At 35.2% G+C, this 23,698-nt stretch overlaps 1 protein-coding gene across 3 annotated transcripts in view; it reads left to right on the forward strand.

Moving 5' to 3' along the window:
* The window catches only part of LOC149796978 (protein mono-ADP-ribosyltransferase PARP15-like), a 76,567-nt gene that overhangs the window by 18,618 nt on the left and 34,251 nt on the right, over positions 1–23,698 (forward strand). For 2 of the 3 annotated variants that reach the window (XM_089961665.1, XM_089961664.1), the window contains exons 2-9: positions 1,685–1,841; positions 4,642–4,718; positions 7,993–8,220; positions 9,288–9,509; positions 15,783–15,828; positions 17,325–17,399; positions 20,743–20,825; positions 22,804–23,055. In XM_089961665.1, coding sequence (XP_089817791.1) covers positions 1,715–1,841; positions 4,642–4,718; positions 7,993–8,220; positions 9,288–9,509; positions 15,783–15,828; positions 17,325–17,399; positions 20,743–20,825; positions 22,804–23,055 — 1,110 coding nt within the window. In that variant the 5' untranslated portion in view covers positions 1,685–1,714. The remainder of the gene's footprint in view (positions 1–1,684; positions 1,842–4,641; positions 4,719–7,992; positions 8,221–9,287; positions 9,510–15,782; positions 15,829–17,324; positions 17,400–20,742; positions 20,826–22,803; positions 23,056–23,698) is intronic. The other variant, XM_089961666.1, reaches the window with a different exon arrangement.

Here is a 23,698-nt window from a genome sequence, read left to right on the forward strand (position 1 = left end):
CTAAAATTGTTAATCCACTTCAGTGCCCCTAGAAATGAAAGCAGCATTTCTATTGTTGCAAGGGTGCATTGATAATATAAGGGGCAGAGTGTTATGGCCTTGACTGACAACACTTTTGTTTTACCATATTATACAGTGCCACAGAGGCACACATGCCCCTTCTTTTGCATGGTCTGGAACATCATCATCTGTGCAGCCAGATTTTAGGCAAGATGAATCTATTCACAGACAACCTGTCAAGAACAGCCTGAGCCCTCCTCACAGAATGGTTTCTTACCAATCAGTAACAGAGTCCCTGTTCTCCCTCTGAAAATATCCCTTGTGAACCTTTTTTGCAATCATGCTCAACAACTTACTTCCCATTTACATGTCCCATGTCCCACATCAGAGAGCATGGGCACTAGATGCATTCAGCTTCCAGTGGTTTTGCAAAGAGTCAGAACTTCCACTGCTCAGATAATCTTCATTGCTCCACTGTGGCCCCAGCAATCATGGTTTATTGATGTTGATCGATTGATTGATCCAGGTGTCTACCTCACAGGACGAATCTCCTGTCCTGTCACAATGCTGGAGATCCCTCCTGCACAACAGCCCACACATTCTCCACATTCATAGATGGACCTCTCCCTCCATGGTGAGTACAACTCAATTTCTCTGCTTTTGATCAGTTTGATGAGAGCATCAGCCTACCCACCTAACTGTCAAATGCAGTTATGCAATAGTGGCTGGATAAGTAATTGCTGCAGGGTAAAACTAATTCTGGTTAAGCAAATAGTTATACTTTCCTGCCACTAATTCTGGTTAAGCAAATAGTTATACTTTCCTGCCACTAACTAATTCTGGTTAAGCAAATAGTTATACTTTCCTGCCACTATTCTGAATGCCCTTGTTCCACCCATTTTTGATGTCTTGTGTAATCATCATCTGTGAAAAGATGACAGGTAATTATCTTCCTTCTGTGCATGTCCATGCAACATACAGAGTGATGTGCAAAATATCATTCTTACTCTTCTCCACTAGGTGGGGATGTAGTCTCATTGGATAGTGTTTTTGGCATGAAAAATAGTTTAGCTATGCAGTAGTGGCATGTAAGTATTGCATAATTAAAATCAGTTTTACTAATTACTAATTATCTACAATTTGGGAAGAGATTTCACAGTATTTTGGATGAAAATACTCATACAAGTTAGTCAAATTGACCAAAATGGTATCCGATAAAGTCATCAGTCCTTAAAGCTGGTCAACCAGAGATCTGCAACTCTTCAAAAACTTGTCATTAATAGAGCAGAACTAATTATTCATGAGTGTGAAAAAGAATTTGCTGAATGATTGATCAATGAAAATGCATTGTAGTTTTGCTATCAAAATACTCTTACGTGGTTTGATGAAATGTGAGAATATATGCAATGAATGTTCTTCAGTATGTGTCTTTGAAAATGGATTCCTACCAGGCTTCTAGATTTTAAAACCATTATCATTCTTAAACTTAAACAAAAACTCTAACATCTGATTGGTTGATGTAAGATCTTTGATTGGCTAACATCAAAGCAAAGACCATCAAATCAGCAGATTTTGAGTTAAGCTTCATTTTATACATCTGAATGTTTGTGTAATCTTGGGGAAAGATTTTTGCTGTCTAGTAGTTTAAATAAAATAGTTTATGAGTTGTTTTTCTTATTTTCAGCAACTGTCTTTGTCACATGAATTGGCCATCATGTCTGACTCTGATGATGAGTTGACTGCTGAATCTTCTTCTGATGATGATGATCTGGTAGATGATTTTTCTTTATTATCAGAGGCAGCAGCAGAAAGAAAGTATGATGAAGAGGACATTGATTTAGGTACAGAATGTAAAAGTAGTTCATTTTCATTTTGCTTACTATATTCAATGTAATTCCAATGCATACACCCTCTTTTGGTAAAATCTAAAAAAATATTATAGATTTTAAGTGTGTTAGACTCCACCCCATGCAACTAATGGAAGGGAAGCAGCTACTAAAATATGCCCTGAAAATAATGATTTTCTTTCAAGCTACCACCATGCATGCCTTTTGTTTCTACATGTTAAATCAGTCCCATAAAATGGGTTTTAATATATTATCAGATGGTGAGAGAGTGCTTTCCTGTATTATTTATCCATTATAATTCATGACATATTTATTTACAGACATCATACAATTAAAACATAACAAATGCCCATTATAAACTGAACACATTATATTCCGTAGAAACTCACCATGTCGTTTGTCTTCATTTTATAGCATATTCAGATTCCTTTGTACCATCCTGTACATCATTGTTCAGTTTTTCGTTAAAATAAACCAACATTTGACCATGAATTTCTTCAGCTACATCTTTAAACATGAAATTACACTGCTGTACGTCAAAATGACTTCAGTGTTTGATCTGAAGAGTTTGCCAGTGTCACTGATTCTAATGATAAATAATCCAATGATAAAATAACTACAGAAATGAATACAGTCATCATGACATCTTTACATTTTTGTCTTGTGTTAAATCAGTAATAAAATGGTTAATAATAACTGATTAGATCTCATATCAAATAATATTTTCATTAACTAGAGAAGGTTAATTTCTTCCATACACATAATTCATCACAATAGTCCAACCAAATAGCACAGCATAAGATATTCTGAACAAAGCACAACAGTCCAACCAGCTAGCTTGTAATAATTTACTGAGATACATTACCTGATCACATTACATTAGGATAACTTTCTTTGACACCTCCAAATCCAATCCCCAAGAAAGAAATGTCTTTCTGTCTATACATGTATATTTATGTAGACAAAGGGAAGCAACTCATACATGTTAACTCCCCTTTCTACCTGCCATGTGGCTACCATTATACCAGGTTTAAACTGGATTTTACTTTTGCTGTCATGCGCTAGATGTTCTCCAGACAATACAGTTAAATTCTATAACTAATCTAGTCATGGATGTACATCATCAATAATGTCATTTGAGTTGACTTCTTTGGGATTTCATAGATAATCCAAAATCCCACAACAAAATAAAGGTTATGATTAACTTGAAATTCCAAAGGTCTTGTATACATTAAGTTGACTTTACCATTTAATTGTTAAAACTGTGCAAGAAGTTTTATTTTTAATTATTAATAGAGACTGAATATGCATCAATATCATTCAATGTCCAATCAATCACAGTGTTTCATTCAGTGTCCAATCAATCACAGTGTTTCATTCAGCGTCCAATCAATCCCAGTGTTTCATTCCATGTCCAGTCACCCCCACTGTTCATAGTGCTGCAATGCACCTAAGTAAAAATTGACACATGGTATGGATGATGTCATTACATAATAGTCATGTGTCTTCAAGCAGCATATTTAGTCGGTTTTTTTCAAAAGCAGACATGTACCTTCATCAAGAGATTGTGTGGTGTTGGTATACATCAAGAAATACTCTGAGTAGAAATAGAATAAAGACTAAAATTACTTGATTTATTGTTATAAACACATGAAAATAATGATCAGTATAGAATAAAGTCCATATTGTTTAACATCATGATTAAGTAAAGTCCACATGGTGTAGCATCAGGAATAGAATAAAGTCCACATGGTGTAACATTGTGATCAAGTAAAGTCCATATTGTGTAACATCAGGAATATAATAAAGTCCACATGGTGTAACATTGTGATCAAGTAAAGTTCATATTGTGTAACATCATACACCTCCCCCTTGTTAACACATGCATAATGGGTACAAAACAGACTGCAGTGTAAGTGAGGATGCGAGTTACTGAGGGACCTCTAAAAGAAGGGTATGCCATCCTTACTGGACATATAGAAGGAGAGGGAGTGGGGGCTGGACATATAGAATGAGGGAGTGGGGGCTGTTAAGTGGTTTAATACTTACTTTATAGTTGCATTGGGGAATAATTGTCCGTAAAATGCTTTTCCAAATGAAGTTGGTTACTTTTCTGTATAAATTACCTTTATTTTTAAGATAACCAACCTGTAAAAGATCGTTAAAAACATTTTTCCAAGAGTGAGACATATCTTGTTTATCTCCGGAAACAGTGTGTATTATGTCAGAAAACATTGTGCTTTTGCAAGTCAATATGAATATATTCAAGTGTTATTGTTGTTTCACAACAAGACAAGATTTTATTTTTCCAAAAACTACCTGTAGGGATGTTTTAATTCATGAAACTACTGTCAAAATTAAGTTTTTTTACAATTGTTGATCTATTAGTAAAATATTTATGCAGGTAATAGTGAATTCCAGCTCATCCTTGAGCAAACCCTGAGTGTCCATTCTGGAATTCTGAGTTCTTTGCAAACTTTGGAACTCGCTTCTACATAATGAACTGTATCTATGAAACAAAGCTTTTCACAAACTTTACTCATTTTGCTTTGCTTCTCTTGCTCTCATTGATCAGATTTGCAAATTAATCGGATAAACCACTGATTAATGTTAGATACTTTAATTATGTTACCTACATGGCAATATTTATAATATTTTGCTGCTTATATAGAAGAAATAATTATATATAACGATGCTAAATGATGTTTGCTGGTTGCAATAATAGCTGACATCTTATTTATGCATGCTTTTCATATGGACAAATTTTGATGTTTCTGTTTTAAAATTATTTCAGGTAGAGACTTGCCTTATACAAAATCGTTTGGCAGAGTGACAGTACTTGTGAAAATTGGAGAACTGGACAAAGAAAAGGTAACATTCAAGCCATGTTAGTCACTTTATTTTGTTTATTTAACCTCACTTAAGTTAGTTAAAATGTGAGTATTTTTACATTCATAAGTTAGTGGCAGCAATGAAAAAAATGAATTCCTTGAGACCTAAATCTAACAGCTGGAAATATCATTACCCAACTGGCATTGAATTATTTCATTTTGCTTGAATATTAAAGTTGGTTCCTTGCTGTTCATGTAACACATTGATCTTTTCACTTCATACAGTCACAGATGATTATTAACATGCATGTATAATATAGTCAATTCCAGAAAATAATTGTATAATGACCCCTGTTAAGGCTTGTTGCTTGTATAATAAATTGCAAATGTTGACATAACCATTTGAACAAAAAACAATTCTGTTTACGCATGACTAATTACCTTGGATGCTGGAACTGGTAACCTGTAGCTGTGTGTTGTCTTCATTAAAGATATTCATTGGAAACATAAAGTCATCCTAATTAAGTCTGAAAATAAGTATTTTGTATAATTATTCAGACTGCTTGTCATGTTGTAAAAAATTATGAAACAAAATATTTACCTATTTACCTAAGCTTCTGCTCAGATTTTGACCAAACAGTAACAACGATGTCATGTTTGCTCAGCCCCAGTGCGCAAGTCATGTGTAAACTAAGGTATTATTACAAGCCATGGTTTGATGTCTAAATATTGCTGCAGGCTAGAGTTAAACACTTATACCGTGACCAGAGAGAAGACTTGACATCTTGGATTGGCACAGGTGTTAGATCAAGTGACTTTCCACTTATGTGTTACAGCTTAGTCCTAAGATCAGAGGAACACGCGAGGACCGGGGCATGTTCTAAATCCATCCCCACATGGACAGACACAGAGAAGGACATTGTCCGCTAAGTTTGATTGGTTCGGGTCAGCGACACTCAATCGGAATTGTGATAACAATTTCAATCCGAATTATAACTTCTAACTAGCAAGTGAAAATTTAGTCTTGCCTAGGAAGATTGATGAGCAATATAGGGTTACTACGAGAAAGCCACTCGTAATTTCTTGGTAAAATTTAGAGAGGAGATTGTAAGGAAGGACAAAACTTTGTAAAGGAAGCTTTTTGGGGGACAGAACTTCTGGTTCAGTTGAGTTCCGAGTCTCTAAGAGGGGAGACGGAAGTGAGACTAGCAGAGCAGTTGGAGTCGACAAGTCTAGTTGGTGGAGAGAGTTGAGGAGGAGGAGGAAAAGGAGTCGAGGAGAAAGTGGAGAAGGAGGAGTATCGAGAAGTCAAGGGGAAGGAATTTGGAGCAAATTGGGAGGAAGAGGAGAAGGAATTGGATGAATAGGAGAGAATACACAGATGAGTAGAATATAAGGACAGGTAGAAAGCTATCTCACACTACTAATCAAATGATGCAATAGGCTATCATCGGTAGAGCGGAAGGAGAGTACTTGGGAAATTTTAATCATTTGATTATTGAAACGTCATTAACATCTGCAAAACATCATTCCTTCAGAGGCAGTAAATTGAAGTCATGGATAATTATCAACCCAGTATGGCTGGATTTTCTTTGTCTCTTGTGTCATAGTTTATGTTCTTGTCATTACAGAGGATGACGTTTGTCTCATTTGGAACCTCAGACTCAGTATCAGCCTTATGTTTTATCCCTTCACATTAATGTGCATTTATTTTCTCTGAATCTTCATTATTACCTCCCTTTCGAAAATAATTTTGTAAGCTCATTTTACCCAAGTAATAAATAAGAACTACTTCTAAAGTGATCATGACATTCGTTTAGTTATTTAAATGCAGACACTGACAGTTCATAAATTGGCACAACAGTTTCACTTCAGACACAATATCACTTGTGAAAGTTGATTCCCTGCATAATTGATTTAAGAAAGTTTAAGATTCATTACTTCATTTGTCATGTAATCAGCTTCAGCGCAGTACTTGATGAAAATCCACTTGACAAACATCGACTGATAAAAGATAATATTGTATCTGCATGAAAAACACACAAAACAACATCGTGTATATGTAATGAACAAATAATTTCTTTAAGTTGAAAAGGGAAAATGACAGTTATATTGATCCAATGCCTTTAACTTTATTATTTTAGTTGCATTAACTTTTTTGGATTGAAATCAAAGGGTGATCCTGTTGCAAGTGTCTGGATTGAGTGAATCAAAGGGTGATCCACTTTACAGGGTGATACACTTGTGTCTGGATTGAATAAATCAAAGGGTGATCCACTTGTGAGTGTCTGGATTGAGAAAATCAAAGGGTGATCCACTTGTGAGTGTCTGGATTGAGTAAATCAAAGGGTGATCCACTTGTGAGTGTCTGGATTGAGAAAATACAATATATTGAAGCTGCTTAAAACACTGCAAATTATTCATACTAGATTTTTGTTTTAAGTGTTCTGATTGGTCATAAATTTGATCACATTTCTCAATATGCAGTCAGGCAATAATAAAAAATGTGCACGTGACAGTTACCAAAGACCTCTTAGGGTAGGTGAGGTATATCTCATGACGTGAGTGAATAAAGGGAGGGAGGTCAGTTCAGGCATTCAGTAAGCCCAGAGGGCATGAATACCCACATTAAGGTAGACAGTAATTAAAAATGAAAATTAGCACTTCCCTGACTTGTTTTAAACATTCTGGAAAAAGCATGTGCCCTGGATTGATACCTTGATAAATTGTAGTTGTTTGCCTTCAAACATTATTAGTCTGGTACATCAGGCATTATGATTTAATCAGTCCTGTCTGTCTTAAAATAGATATTTCGTATACTCTCTTGTGATAGATGTTCTGCACACTGTCTTGTACTAGATGTTCTGTATGAACTTTGGTGTTTTACAATTTCTGAAGGACACTTGTAAACAACAACAGTACTTGTAATCTCAGACCCCAGAAAGCTAAAAGTATTTCCCAGATTTAAATAGGAACACTTGAAGAGCAGAATCGATAATGATATACCTACAGTTAAGCTTCATTACATGGGAAAACATTTAGCTTAAAAGTAATTTATAGAGAATACACAAAAATAATGGAGAGTATTTTGGATATTCAGTAGAATAGAAATTGGTACAAATATATTTCAATATATTTTTTGACGCAGAAATATCAGATTTCTAAGTGCTTCGTTCACTTGTGAAAAATAACATATACTGCTGATACTGAAATATATCCAGTAATAACTCTGAAAACAAAACTATCCTCTACCTGTAGTTTTACAGAAAGCAATTTACATAATAATCTTTGGTACCCGTTCATCTTCTGTCCAGGTGGATGTCATAGTCAACAGTACCGGCCAGAAGCTTGACCTAACGCAAGGAGCACTGTCCAAGAGTTTGCTACAGGGAGCTGGGGCAGTTCTGCAGCAGGAATGTAATACAAAATATCCAGATGGCATACATGCTGGAGATGTCGCAATTACCAGTGGGGGTGCACTTGATTGCAAACATGTCTTTCATACATTTCTCAAAAATTGGAGGTCCAGAAATGCAACAAAGGTATATTTTTTAATGTTTGAGGAAAGATTGTTTGTAAGAAAGAGGAAAATTACATGCACTGTTTAAATATACAGCATGAAGATTTCACTTTCTTGCTGTTAGTCCAGTGTGTATTTCATGATTGGTTCTCCATTTTGTACATTTAGAAATTCATTTTGTGGGAGAAACATTTGGCCTACATGTAATGTGGGTGAAAAAAAGTCATATCTGGCAGTCCAGCTCTAAAAATATGCCTAGGCTGTTAACAATGGTTGTTACTTGTACAGATTTTTATAAAGAAAATGAAGAAATAAGTTATGGGTTTCTGTGGTGCAAATTCATTCAGTTATTGATTCCATTTTCAGAATTGTTTACCCCAGCTCCTTCATGGTTCTTGGTTTTACTGCAGCCATTTTATAGTTACAGAATATAGTCACGTAAAAGTTGAATCCAACTGCAGACTGTAAGACCAGATCTGTCTTTGCATAATGTGCCATCAGATCTGGGTATATGCAGTTTGCTATAAGTAATCAGCAATGCAATTAAATTAGACCCTGATCTGCCAGCAGATTATGTAATGACAGTTCAGGATCATTGTTGTTTGCAGTTGGGCTTGACTTATTAGCAAGTTTATATGGTATACCACACAATCTTAATAGGCACAGGTTTATACAAATCAAATAAGCAGGAAGCATAAATCTAGTTTTTCTGATGATAATTCAGTCATCTTTCTTATTTAAACATGGGAATGTAGAGCACCATATTTAAAGTACCTTTAATAATCAAGGACAAGAAGCATACATTTACTTCCAGACATTAATGTGGAAGGAGTATATGGCATACCTTTTTCTGTCTGTCTCTCTGTCCGTCAGTCAGGTTTTGCATTTACAGCACTGTGGTGCAGCATCTGTATTCCAAGAATCATTTATAGTTTTGATATTGATATCTTACTATCTCTCAGTATAGTAAAATTCTCTTAAATCTGTTATATCTATGAAATACAACTTATAAAAATAGACCTATAAATCAAAAGACAGCATGTCTGAATGTTTTATTTTTATTTAAGTTCTTGTTCTTGAATTATATAGATCTTTGAGAATGCTATAAGGAAATGTCTGCAAGAGGCAGACACAGCAGGTATGTCCTCCATAGCATTTCCAGCACTGGGTACAGGCTTCCTGGCATTTCCAAAAGATGAAGTGGTACAGACATTCCTGGCATGCTTCAAGAGATTCTCCATGAAATACCCTTCGTCCTCGCTCACAGACATCAGGGTTGTTCTCTATGCTAAAGATAAAAAAACAAACATGGTAAACTTATTTTATATGTCTCTCTTAAAGCTGCAACATTTGCATTTTTGGTTCTTATATTTCTTGCTGAAGTTCACAGTGTCCTTGAATCCTTACATCAAACCTTTTATAAAATATGAGTGATAATCATGTACACTGTATTGATACTGAGGTAGATAATAATGCTGCTGAGGATTTGACCATCCAGTTAGTGAAGGTTTATTAGTTTTCACACAATCTAGCTTGTTTCATAACTGTGCGTCACTACCAAATCTATCTTTAAAATAAATTTTTACCTTGAATTGAAACAGTGGGATGAAAAGTAAGGTCCTTATTGACGTAAAATTGCCAATAGTTGTTGCCAGTGTAATTATGTTTGTTTGTTTTTCAACATTCTGTTAAACTATTTGCGCATTTTAAAATCTGCAAATAGGCTATAGTAAGTAATTGAAAAAATTTAAAATAGACTGGATAGCGACTCATTTATTTATTTACCAATGTTACTGATAATTTGTCAAAAGTTTAATTCATGCAACCCAATAAAAAGTTTAGATCTCAGCAAGTTCTTATCCTATGAAAATAAACACAAACACATTGCATCTTTTATAATCTGTAACTTTAAATTGATTATTTGAATGAACTTCATATACCTGTATTTTTTAAATTATAATAAGCCAGCATATGTCACCCACATTTCTTCATCTACATCTGGCGATATGAAAATCCATTGCTGTACTTGTGAAATGACTTCCATGTTTGTTTTGAAGAGTTTGCTAGTGATTCTAATGATTAATAATCCAATGATAAAATGAACTACAAAAAAATAAGCCAACATCTGATTAAGGAAATTCCAATTCTCTTTACAATTTTTGTCTTTTGTTGTTGATGATTAGTAAATTAATCAGCTAGCGTGTGCTGATATACTCAGTCAGATGCATTACAATATTGTATTACATTAGGGTAACTTTCTTCGGTAACTCCAAATCCAGCTTTCCCCCTACTCCAAGAAACCTGTCTGTTTATACAGGATATAGAACAAAGGGAAGCAGCTCTTACATGTTAACTCCCCTTTCTACCCTCTATGTGGCTACTATTATACCCAGTTTAGCCAGTTTTTAGTTTTGCTGCCATATGTTAGATATTCTCCAGACAATCCAGTTAAATTTTATAACTTCTAAAACCTAGCTTAAATCAACCACTATTCTTTTTCAGTGGTACATTAAGTCAGAATACTGTTTTACATGCAGCATGCAACATATTTGTGAAATCAGGCGAATTTATTCATATTTTTGCATTGCTGCATGATTTTGTGAGCACTGTGTTTATCAATGGTTACACTTCTGAATCATTTCAATAGTATATTTGTTGTATGCCCATGTTTGTTCCTCTTCTTTGATACAGAGTTGTCAGGCAAGGGCAAGAAGTGTAAATGATTTAAGGCTGTAGAGTATAGAAACAAGATGTCTCATATAACTGCTCATTGGCACTTAAATGTAATGTGTATATAATTTAGTATGAAAATACTTGGTCCAACATTTGTTTTCCAAACCCTTCTACTGTTATCTTCCTTCGTGAATGGACTCCCAGATGATCTCATGAAGGGGATGATTTTACACAGGAAAGGATAGTATAGATAGTCTGAAAACCAGTCAAACATGGCTCCTCCTTTAGAACATTTCAAACTACAAAGTCCAGTGGCAATGTAGACCTGCAAAAGAGATGTGATGCTCATACTTGAGCTGTCTTGACATGTCTGACACATACTTCCATATACCAATTTATATGGCCCCAATCTACAGCCTTGGGCCTTCACTAAGGGTTTCGAACCCTTAACACTTGGCATCTTACTCCCAAACATATTGAAAGAATTGTTCATGCATTGGAGAATGCATCGATCAGTGTTGATGGTGGACCTTTAGTAACATGTTAAACCAAGTCATATCCAATTTCAGGACATCCTTCACAAAGAAGATGGCTTTCTTGGATTGCACACTACAGAACCATTCAAAAAATATTTGTTTGGGTTCATGACAAGAGCAACCTTTCTCCCATCATTTGCAGTTTCAGCTGGATAATCAATGCAGAGAATTCAAACCTCAACCATTCTGAAAAATTTTTCCATCCAGGTATGGAACTCTTAACACATTTACATGGCATCATTCTCCCAAACACATTGAAAGAATAACTCCTTGCATCAGAGAAATCATCAAACAAGACCTTGTTTAGGCAAGGAAATGTCTCATGACTCCTTGGTCTACATAATTTGTGCTGGGTGGTCAAGTTACAAGGCCAGTTTATTACTGGATTTGCAATGGTCAGTGGCATATGGATTCTTCAAGAGAAAGCTCTTCATATCAACCTCATGGAAAGGAGGGCCATTATTATTGCTTTCAAAGTGCAGATGGAACATATCCATAAAACAGTCCATATAATGTCTGACAATTCATTTGTGTTGAAGACCTCTGCAAGGGGCTGAACAGTCACCAAGACTATTGCCTCATAGTTGTGGTATACTTTCATGGGCACTCCCAGTATCAGTTAATTTTCAAGTCCTACACATTCCTGTCTGGTTCACTGCATTGGCTAGTTCATTGTCAAGGGAGGTCAACTGCTTAATACAGAGTTGTTCCTCCCAGAGTCTTCCATTGGGTCCCTGCCCTTTGGGGTGATCCATTGCTTGACATTTTTCTTCATTTTTGCATGACCTCAGAGGCATTGGCTGTAAATACTGTTTAATCAGCTGAGAGTTAAGAAGGGCATACATCATCCCTCCATCAGCTTTGATTGTGAATACTGTTAATAAATGAGGGGCACAGGCTGCAATAGTCCTGATTGCCTAACAAAGATGAAACACCCTAGATCAGTGAGATGAAACAACTGGGATCAGTGAGATGAAACACCCTGGATCAGTGAGATGAAACATCCTGGATCAGTGAGTACCAATGTTTAGCAGCAGATGCGCCCAGACGAGTTATAACAACCTTCATTCTTCTCAAGCAGTTGAGATTGCTACAAATCCATCCATGTCCAAAAAAAACTTCTCTTTCACTCCTGGCTCCTTTTAGGAATGTACTTATTTAAAAGGAGTTCAGAGCTTCAGTTCTAGAGAGGATCACATCAACTGAAGATCCTTAACTTTGAGGACATACCTGGGGAAATTGTGCATTGTAAGTGACTAGTGTCACATCACTGAAATCACAGAACTCTCACCAACCATTCACTAATGGCTAACTTCTTTCTCTTATTAAAGACAAGAGGTTCACCCCTATCACATTCAAGGGATACACTACCCCTTAATCTCAGACAACTTCAGAATTCATGGGAGAGATCATTTTGGCTGCAACAAGGCAGTCTCTGCTTGCGGTCTAATTCTGATATATCCAAACATACTCACTAACATTATTCATATTGGAATCTCTTGGGGCTTAACATGGTCAGACTCATCTAAGTTTGAACCATTGTCTTCTCCACCCCTCACACTGAAGCAGCTATCATATATGAATTTTCGTTTATGTTAATGCTGATTTCAGCCTGTAGAGTAAGTGAGCTACATACAATATCCACAGATTCTAAGAACAGCTTGCTGCCACTAGTCAACTATTCATTCCCTCTCCTTTGTCAGCCTGCTAAGAGATGCAGGACCCTGTACAAACCCTTAGATGTTACAGTGAGATTAATAGACAATATCTGCATCATATGTGAAAAGACTTCCTACTGCTGAAGGCAGGAATGCATGACACTGTATGTACCAACTGATTGATTAAATGGAGTTATACAAATCAATGTAATCTGAACTCTCACAGGGTCAGGTGCGCAAATGAGTCTGGCTTTGAGTGAGTGATTTAGATTTTTAATGTAGCTTTAACAATTTTCCAGTCATATCGCTACGATGTCTGCAGTGTGGCAGTTTAAAGTGATGTCTAGCACTGGGGCATCATGCTGCAGACATGTAGCATGATGTCCCACCTAGTCACATTGTCCTGACATCAGGCCAACCAGTCCTAACACTAACCTCTTAATGCTGAGCGCCTGGAGAGGCAGCTGGTAGTGCCATTTTTGCAAGTCTTTGGTATGATTCAGCTGGGGTTCGAACCCACGACCTCCCGCATCCAGAGCGGACGCTGTAACTACTAGGCCGCCAGAGTGGTAAGTAAGTCTGGCTTTGAATGTAATGTCTCAGTTCAGAACATAGCAGAGTCAGCTGACTAGCACAACCAATCTGCTTTCCTAGTTTCCATCTGCATGACATGGCCTTGCTAAGCACAGAACTGAATCTCATTGGGTTAGTTGTAGGTGCGCAGAAAATGACCACTCCCCATAGACAAAAGCACATCCTTTGACTCAGACATTAATTTACCACTTTCACTGGATTCACCAATGAAACTTCTATAATGAGGCAGTAATCAATTGGGAATCCCACAGGTCTCCTGTGCGCATGTATAAACAAACTGTATCATGTCGTGCTAAACCTACATTAGGAGAGGTTTATCCTTTTAGTAGAGCAATCATGCACATACTGGGTGACACAGAGAGAGGTCACAAGGGTGTTAAGCTCTTCCTCCTTCTTGTACCTATTCTCGTAATGTATTTTGATCAGGTAACGTATTTGATTGAGAAAGCAAATTTGTCAATTATGTTTCTCTGATAATACTTACCTGATCACATTAGAAATAATCCCTCCCACCGTTTCCCACAATGCAAGTATGCTTTAAGGTGTTGCTGAAGAAGAAAAAAAAATGCTTTAAACTGGGCATGATGTTTGCCACCTAGCTGTTAGAAAGGAGAGTTAAACTGTAAGAGTTCCTTCACTTTGTCAGTATAATATGAAGGCAGAAAGAGGTTTTGCCCTCTTTCCAGGAGGGCTTGATTTGGAGGTAGCAAATTAAGTAATCCAAATGTAATGTGATAAGGTAAGTATTATTGGAGAAAACATAATTTTCTAAAATATTTGCTTGTTTCATAGCTTACCTAATTTTTATGAATTTCAAGGCTGCTAGAAACAAGGAAGTTACCAACAAAAAAAGAAATATCTGGACCCTACTGTTTTCTGAAACCATATTAGTTTAAAAATTGTCAACATTTTTTCGTGTACATAGAATTTTTGAATTACTTTTTTAAGCACAAAAAAAATAATTTCAAGTTGAAATGTAAACTAATGTATGTTTTATCCATACTCAAAAACAGATTGAATAGATGACCAGCAGACTTTGAAACTGCTTTGATTATGAAAATTATAGACTGAGTTCCTCTGCCCCTTGCTGCATTTTTTATCTAATTTCTACTGGCTGAGATTTAGATTTCACTGATTGATCACTTTTATCATGCCACTGGTAATGTCTACAAAATGTCTAGTTGTGAACTAGAAAGTAGAGTGTGCTAATTCACTTTCAGTACATGCTTCATTATGAAACAAAAACTGTTATTCCTTTCCTGTGCATAGGCCATCAAATTTGGGTCTGATATCAGTTTTGTTTTGACTATATGGGCACATGAAAGAAAAGCAGGGTGTCATTCTTACCAGACAAGATAACTCATTTGGAAAAAGCATCAAACACAATTAGAACTTTTTGAATACTTATCTCCAAATACAAAATATCTACACAAACAAAAGAAAACTTAATATCAGAACTGCAAAATATTATCCTGTATGTGTTCTTTATATATAGGATATAACACATCCAAGTACACAGTAGTAAAACTTGTCTTGAGCGACCTATGCTATGAGTGACCACCTGTCATTTACGTTCACTTTGATAATGCATAGATTGATTTTATTATTTAAACTCACTGTTGTGAGTGACCACCTACTGAATGCGACTTGCAACCACAGTGTGTTGGCAAAATATGCATTTTGACACTGGCTACAATAGATGATGGGAACCCTCTCCATAATCCATGAAATTAGGTACTAATGGTAATATAATTTTTCCCAAAACTATGAAAATTAGTATTCACAAAAATAAATAAATGGACATTATATAATATAGAACATTAGAATATTTTCTCATGACATATCTATTTATTCTAAATCATTAGCATTCATTCTAATGAAACCTTTATTATACCTTTTTCTATTTGTTTTGTCATTGTCATGTAAATTAAGTTTGTACACATATTTAATATTTCTTAATTAATTCTGTATAATTTAGTAATTTTAGACTTTAAATATCTCTCTGATGTTTTTCAAGGAAAGTTTTGTTCTTTTCAGCTTAGTTTGTTTCTAACTTTGAAGCTTTAGTTCATGATTGCATGATTGTATTTATTTATATTAAATAAATAACTTTCTGTTTTCAGGCCTTTGCTTTCTACAGCATGAGGACTCCCACACGTATTGCCTTTGGTAAGACTCTTTATGTTCTCCATGTCATAAAGTAGAATATCTTGGCACATTGTGTAAAATGTGTACATACAGCATCCTTATTTGCAAATTTAGAAGAAAAAAATATTTCATAATTGACTGAATATTTACCGTTTTGCATATGATCCTTGATGAACAAAAATAAAAAAATGTTATTGTTTTTGTTTGATTTTGGGAAAATGTTATGATTAACAGTATAGTAGATGGAAATGATTCTTGTGCATATTTGGAATATTTTGCATTTTATTAATGATTCTTAAATGATGTGCAAAAACAATATTTTTTAACATCGATGATATGATTATGTACGCTTGACCTTCTCACTCTGTGATTCTCAACAATTTTGGTTTCTAAATACTGTCCATTATTCAGTGCTACCCTCATCCCCATTCTCCAAGGCCTTCTTGATAAAATTGGGGTGAGAAATTACAGGTAATATTACAGTACATGGTCACGAAGATAACTGACATGTTGTTTTCATAGTAGTCAATTTAACCTACCAATTTTAACTGTCACATTGCCTCAGAAAGATTGAGATTGACCAAATGATTGCCAAATTTTTAATGAATTTATATACTGATTTTTATTTTGTACACAAAGCAGATCAAATTATATGTATTTAAAATAGGTTGCATGTCAAATGATAAGTAAAATTAACTAAGACATTAATTTCAAGGACCTGTACTTGTTAGTTATTTCTCTGATTTACTAAGTAGTTATCAAACATTGCTTCTGAATGTTTGATTATTCAGTGTGTTCTTGAACATATGTTTCTGTTCTTGATATTTTTCCATTCCAAAAATTATCCTATTTAAGCTTTAGCCTCTTATGTTTTCTGTAATTATACCTCTTTTTTTCCAGCAATTTTCCTTTAAAAATTATATAATATTTTGTTTTCCATACTAAATATACTGTATTTAGTCCACACTAAATATACTGTATTTATTCCATACTAAATATACTGTATTTATTCCACATTAAATATACTGTGTTTATTCCAGACTAAATATACTGTATTTATTCCACACAAATATACTGTATTTATTCCACACTAAATATACTGTATTTATTCCACATTAAATATACTGTGTTTATTCCAGACTAAATATACTGTATTTATTCCATGCTAAATATACTGTATTTATTCCATGCTAAATATACTGTATTTATTATATACTAAGTTGTACATATTTGCACCTTATGTTTGTAAGAAATGAAGTCCCTTTCATCATTACTTAAACATACAAAATACATCATTATGTGACTTCCCATGACAAAAATATGTTGCAGATAGCAAAATCTTAAAATATTTAATTGCCAAGTTTGTACTTCTAATTTAATCGAATCACCAGTAGAAATATTTGATGGCCTTTGGCAACTTTGATGAGCTTTTGTACAAACATAATGCTTACTAAGATTTGAGAAAAATATGAAGAAAGCAAATATATCAAACTTGAGCTATTTCCTTTTTTGCGTAGATACAGACACACATTTCACTCGGACCTATGATAAATTTGCATCAACTATGCGGAAGAATTTGTCGTCAAAAGCAGGTGCATGGTCTTGTATTTTTCCCATATTGCAGTCCAAACTCAACCTGGCAAAAACAGTTCATTACATCCTACTGTAATTTTCCCATGATAAAACCTGCACTGTATTATTATCCTTGCCTCACTTTTACCATGGCAATTTAAACAAAACCATACTGTTACACACATCTGTCTGTCCCACCCCATTCACATATTGTTATCTTACCCATATCTGTCTGTCCCATCCCATCTACATACTGTTACCCATATCTGTCTGTCCCATCCCATCTACATACTGTTACTCACATCTGTCTGTCCCATCCCATTCACATATTGTTATCTTACCCATATCTGTCTGTCCCACCCCATTCACATATTGTTATCTTGCCCATATCTGTCTGTCCCACCCCATTCACATATTGTTATCTTACCCATATCTGTCTGTCCCACCCCATTCACATATTGTTATCTTACCCATATCTGTCTGTCCCACCCCATTCACATATTGTTATCTTACCCATATCTGTCTGTCCCATCCCATCCCATTCATCACACCTTGTGTTGTTAGCTCAGTAATATTTGAATGACTTCATGCATTGAAAATGAATCTGATATGAAGCTTTGTATTAAAAGAATTAAAAAAAACCTTGGACATTCTGAGTTGTAACCATTTTCTGGCAGTCTTTTACCAAATTATGTCCATATTTGATTTAAATCTTTTTCCCTTTATATTGTTGCACACTTGCAGGGGCATACCTGTTATATGGATACAGTTCGTTTTATAGATTTTATGATCTAATTATTTGATTAATTATCAATTAGTAAATATAGTCCATCTTGAAAGACCACCTGTTCTGTCCAAAAAAAATCAATCCATGCATTTAGAATCATTCTTGTCTCTCATCACAGGTGCTCTCTCAAAGCAGAAGTCTTTCAAGACAGGTTTTTCTATAATGAAATAAAACTTGTATCATGGTCTTGATCCTTAGCAAATATTATTGAGCTGTGTCAAGTTTGTAATATTTGGCTACAGAGCTAGAGATTGTATTTATAAGACAAACTGTACATCAGACACTTCTTACCGAATTCATTTACTATTATTTAATTAGAGCAAATCTTTTTTATATGGCATGGCACTAAAAATAACACCACAGTGACTTCCATTTTCATCTACATACAAAGTTAGACCAATGTAATCCATCACATGAGCAGTGTGGGATAGAGAAATGCGATCCAAGATTCAAGATGACATCCATTATCACCCATATATGAAGTGAGACTAACAGAGCCTATGCTTTGCACTTGTGTGGGAGGTTCATTTTCAGCTACCACTCACTTATAAGTCAAGTCCAACTGCAAACTGCACAGACCCATATCTGCTGTCACATAATGCACCAGAAGATCTGATCTGTGTGTTGGTAGGTGTAATCAGCATTAACAAAATCAACATAGACCCTGATCTGCAGGCACATTATGCTACAGCAGAAAAGAATATGTGTTGTTAGCAGTATGACTAGACTTATAAGTGAGTACATATGGTATATCTGAAGTGAGACTAACAGTGCGTCAGTTGCACTGGTGTGACTCAAGGTCAGGATATGAGAGCAGAATTGCTATGTTGTGAAACAGCATTGAAAGTTTATTTGAGAGCAGAAAATTTGTTGTAAACAAGGATTGCTGTTTTTAAAAAGGCAGAATTTCCTTTGACATATATTAGCTCCTAGACATAATGACATCAGCAATGTGTCAGTGTTTCTCTCAGAGATTACCATATAATCTTGCCTGCATGTTGAGTCAGCTGCTTAGATCCAGATCTGTCATTTCATATTGTTCTGGAATATCTGAATCTATGCAGTTTGTTAATGAGTGGAACAACAAGATAGACCCTCATCTGCTGGCTTACTATGCAGTGGCATATCAGGAACTATATTGTTTACAGTTGGACTCAACTTATGTGTGAATACATAAGGTAAATAATTGTTTATTTCATACATCTATGCACCCCATCCCCAAATTTCTACCTGCAATTTTCATGTCCAAAGGTCATTTTTGACACCATGTGATGCTCACATTGCAAACACAAGCCCTTTTCCTAGATGGCAGTTGTGCAAAACAGTGTGTACTAAACTGGCTGATGCAACTGAAAATAGTTGTCATCCAAGCCATTTTTGAGATATTCTCCATGCCCCAAACCCATGTGTTTACTGCTATTGGAGGCTAGCTCTTCTTCCTAGCCGACTATTGGTATTTCACTATTGGCATAATGCAGAGTAGCTATGGAAGGTGTACATGCCTGACATCAATTTCAAGAACAACACAAGCCCAAAACACCTAGTTCACAAATATATCCATATCTTTAATTAGTAAACAATAATAGCTGAAAAAGTCACACCATAGCCTTAAGTTAAGAAATTTGCCAGAGGCCAATTTACGAAACTAGACCCTGCTACCTGAATAATGCTAAACACAGGTTGAATGGAACACAGATATTATCTCCTGCATTTTTTCAACATTATGGGCTTGTACTAAAACTGTAACCTTGAGATGCCACCACCACCATCATTACTAGGTCTCACGTTTTGTATCTGAGAATAGGGCAAGACAAAATATCTTACCAAATAGATATTAAACAGTCCTATTCTTAATTTAAATTTATATGTAGAACAAATTTTGAATATTTTAATTTTCCAGTAGGATTCATAAACAATGTATGTTCTGAATTAAATGTGGGAAAATGTTTGTGTAATTACAATTCCTAATTTTAAATGGTCAAATTAGTCTTTAAAAAGTTAGACATGTGGTGAGGTAGAACCAATAAAAGTTGTAATAAAGCTTTGAAGTGGCAACATGAATAAGGTTAATTGGGGCTGAAAAGATTTACGGCATGCATCAAGGAGATGACAGAGAGCTGTTAGAATGATGAGAATACTGGTAACGTTGTAATTGTATAAAGATATTAGGGGTACATTGAGGTCCTGAGGAGGTGTGTTAGCATTAGGAGAACAGTGGTAACTTTATAATTGTATAAAGATATTGGGGGTACATTGAAGTCATGAGGAAGCCTGTTAGCCTTAGAAGAACAGTGGTAACCTTGTAATTGTATAAATATATTGGGGGTACATTGAGGTCATGAGGAAGCCTGTTTAAGCATTAGAAGAACAGTGGTAACATTGTAATTATATAAAAGTGTAGGGTGTACATTTATGTGAGATGAAGCTTGTTAACCTGAGAACACCTGTAGCATTGTAACTATAAAGTGATAAAGAACATTTACAAATGTATGATAAAGAGTTTAGGAAGACTGCATCAGGAGAATTTATGAAAATAAGATGTGTAGCACTAGAATTGTTTACATGTCTGTCTTCAGATACCACGTCAAGAGAGATATCCAGTGTTACCGTAGGAAATATCCTTGTTACCCTGACTACTGGGTGGCTGGCAAAGTTCCAGGTAACCATGACCCCCTCCCCCTGATTTCTTCTGTGCAGAAAAACTTTAACAACAATGTGTAATTCTGGCTTTCATGTAAAGTCTTTTTTGAGCAATATTATTCTTCTCCAGTTTCCCATGCCATAGCAAGATTTGACAGCATCCTATTACAAATTATGTTCTGGTGACCTCTGCTGTTGAACTCTTAGCCACCATTGAAATACAGGATTTAAACAGTTATTGAACTGATCAATTTTATTTTTGCATTTAGTGTTTAGGTCTGCTTTAATAATGGCAGCTTCTAGATCTAGAATACAATAATAAAAGTATTGCCTAAGCATGGCCTGAGTAAATTTAAACAGGGAGCACTTAGTTAATTAAAACTGTTTTGCTGATAAGAGAGATAATGTTGCTGCAAGCAATCAGTATAATTTCAAGGAGGTACACCTTTTCTAACTTGAGGCAGCCAATGAGGTACACCTTTTCTAGCTTGAGGCAGCCAAGGAGGTACACCTTTTCTAACATGAGGCAGCCTTATGTAGAACAGCACTTTCCATTATGAATGTTGAAAATCTTATACACATGTATTTTGTTAAATCACTGAGTATGAAATCAGTTGAGTCACCTTCAGAAACCTGCAACCTGTAATTTGATTGAAAGTTTACCAGAACATGATCCACGAATGGATATGTCCAATTATGTTATGGAATAAGAAATGGGAGCATTGTGGGAAGATCAAATCTTCATGAGATTACTTTTAGTAAATGTTAGATTTTTTTTTTCATATTTTACTTTTAATACAGTTGTAAGTAAAACAACATGACACATTGGCAACATGAAATTTTTTGCGGTTCTCTAATTGGCTATAGATGTTCAGTAATTTGAAAATAACATGAATAATGTGAATCAAACTTTGCTGTCCTACCAAATTCATGAAAGTGTTTATTGGTCCATTTAAATTTTTGAATTATAATATATCCTTTTCAAATGACAATAACTCCTCTATTTCTCCTCAAATGAAAATGAACTGACTTTTACTGTGTCCAATGGTACAAAACGTGTTTCACATTTCAAATCTGCCTGTTTGCTTATTCCTTCTTAGTAGAATTTATTGTTTACATGGCTGTATTGTGGACAGGTAGAAAAGATTCAGTAGTACTTGCATTCATATTTCTTTAATTTTGAGAAATGCTTTGTCCTAATCCATTATTCTAAAAGCAGACTTACATTTAAATCTCTATCACACAGGGTTTATTGTTTAGTTGTTGAATCACTTTCACATTTAATTGCTTATTTGTAAGGAGTGGTAACTCCATTTATGACTATATATAGAATAATTTTGTTACATGTGATTTATGTAAATAATGTAAAACAATATTGAGTTTGCTTAACTCAGAATAAAAACAATATAGCAACATAATGTTATAGGTTCGTGTGCATTGCCTCTCATTAAGCTTGCAAGATCTCTATCCTAAGATCAGAAGCAGTATGTCTCAGCTATGTTTCAACCTGCGACCTTCCACATTCGAGGTGGATGCTTTAACCACCAGGCCACCGGAGAGTTCAAGCTCTGCAAATTCTCTGTCCTAAGATTAGAATAATTACATAGAAAAGTATAAAACATGATGCCTTGTTAGCACGTATCATTAAAATAATTTATCAGGACTATTTTAGCATAGAGTGTTCCCTGCCCCACAGTGGTAGGGCATAGAGTGTACCCTGCCCCACAGTGGTAGGGCATACAGTGTACCCTGCCCAACAGTGGTAGAGCATACAGTGTACCCTAATCTGTTCTTACATCAGTCCTTTTATTCATTTGTCTGTCACTCTGGTTAATACTTTTGCATTTAAGTAAGTGTTAGACATTGCATTGGTGTATCTGTGTTTCACAAACACTTTTTATGTTTTATTTTATCTGGCCTTAAACATGATAATTTGGGGATACACTTTTAATGTGTGTTTTTGAGCTGTGTAAATCAAATTCCTGTTAATTTTGCAGTGCAGTGTTGTAGTCACTACCATTACCAGGAATACAGAGTTGAACAAGGGAAGCCTGAGTAAATCTGTTGCAGCTGCAGCTGGACCCGGACTTCAAGCCGAATGCTCAAAAAAATGTCCCAATGGGATACACCATGGAGATGTGATTGTCTGTGGGCCAGGAAGCCTGGCCAGTGACAACATAAAATACATAATTTGTGGAGCTGTGCCAAGATGTGACAGACCAAACACAGCAGCTGAATTGCCTGCAACTGTAATTATTAATTGTTTCTTGTTTCATTGCAATCCATGCTAACTTTGTAGAAATGATTTGAAAAGTATACTTCGTTATATATATATATATATATATATATATATTAATCATGATATTGCTACAGTAACTGTACATGAAATTTAGCCTTCGTTATTGTATGTATTGAATGAATGTGTCTTCAAATGTGTTACAGACATGATTAGGAGAGTACAAAAACTTACAGTTAAAGCAGTCTTGTATAGAAGCAGTAGCCTTTTAGCTCCCCTTACCTTGAGTTTATTTTATTATAACCCTTCAGTTTTTCATCATATTCCTGCTATTTATTGTCCAGTATCCCATTTTATTATCTTAAACTGCTTGACCAATATCAGCAAAAGTTAGCAAAGAACATTTTGGTAACAGGTCCAGTGGAATGATGCAATTCAAAGAGGCAAAGTCTTAAAAGAACTTATTCTCAGAAACTTTGCTAACAGTTTTGAACACATTCTAGGGCAGTTTTCTGGCACAGAGGTTTTTCAGATTTGTTCAAATGATATGGTTCTTCCAGTCGTTATGGCTACCGTAAATATGACTAGGACAAAAATAGACAAACATTAAAAGAGTTATCTTCAAGGACCACATTCCTAATTGTGATCAGTTTTGA

The sequence above is a fragment of the Sinohyriopsis cumingii genome, chromosome 6 (assembly GCF_028554795.1).
Source record: "Sinohyriopsis cumingii isolate HCF-2022 chromosome 6, ASM2855479v2, whole genome shotgun sequence".
NCBI lineage: Eukaryota > Metazoa > Mollusca > Bivalvia > Unionida > Unionidae > Sinohyriopsis > Sinohyriopsis cumingii.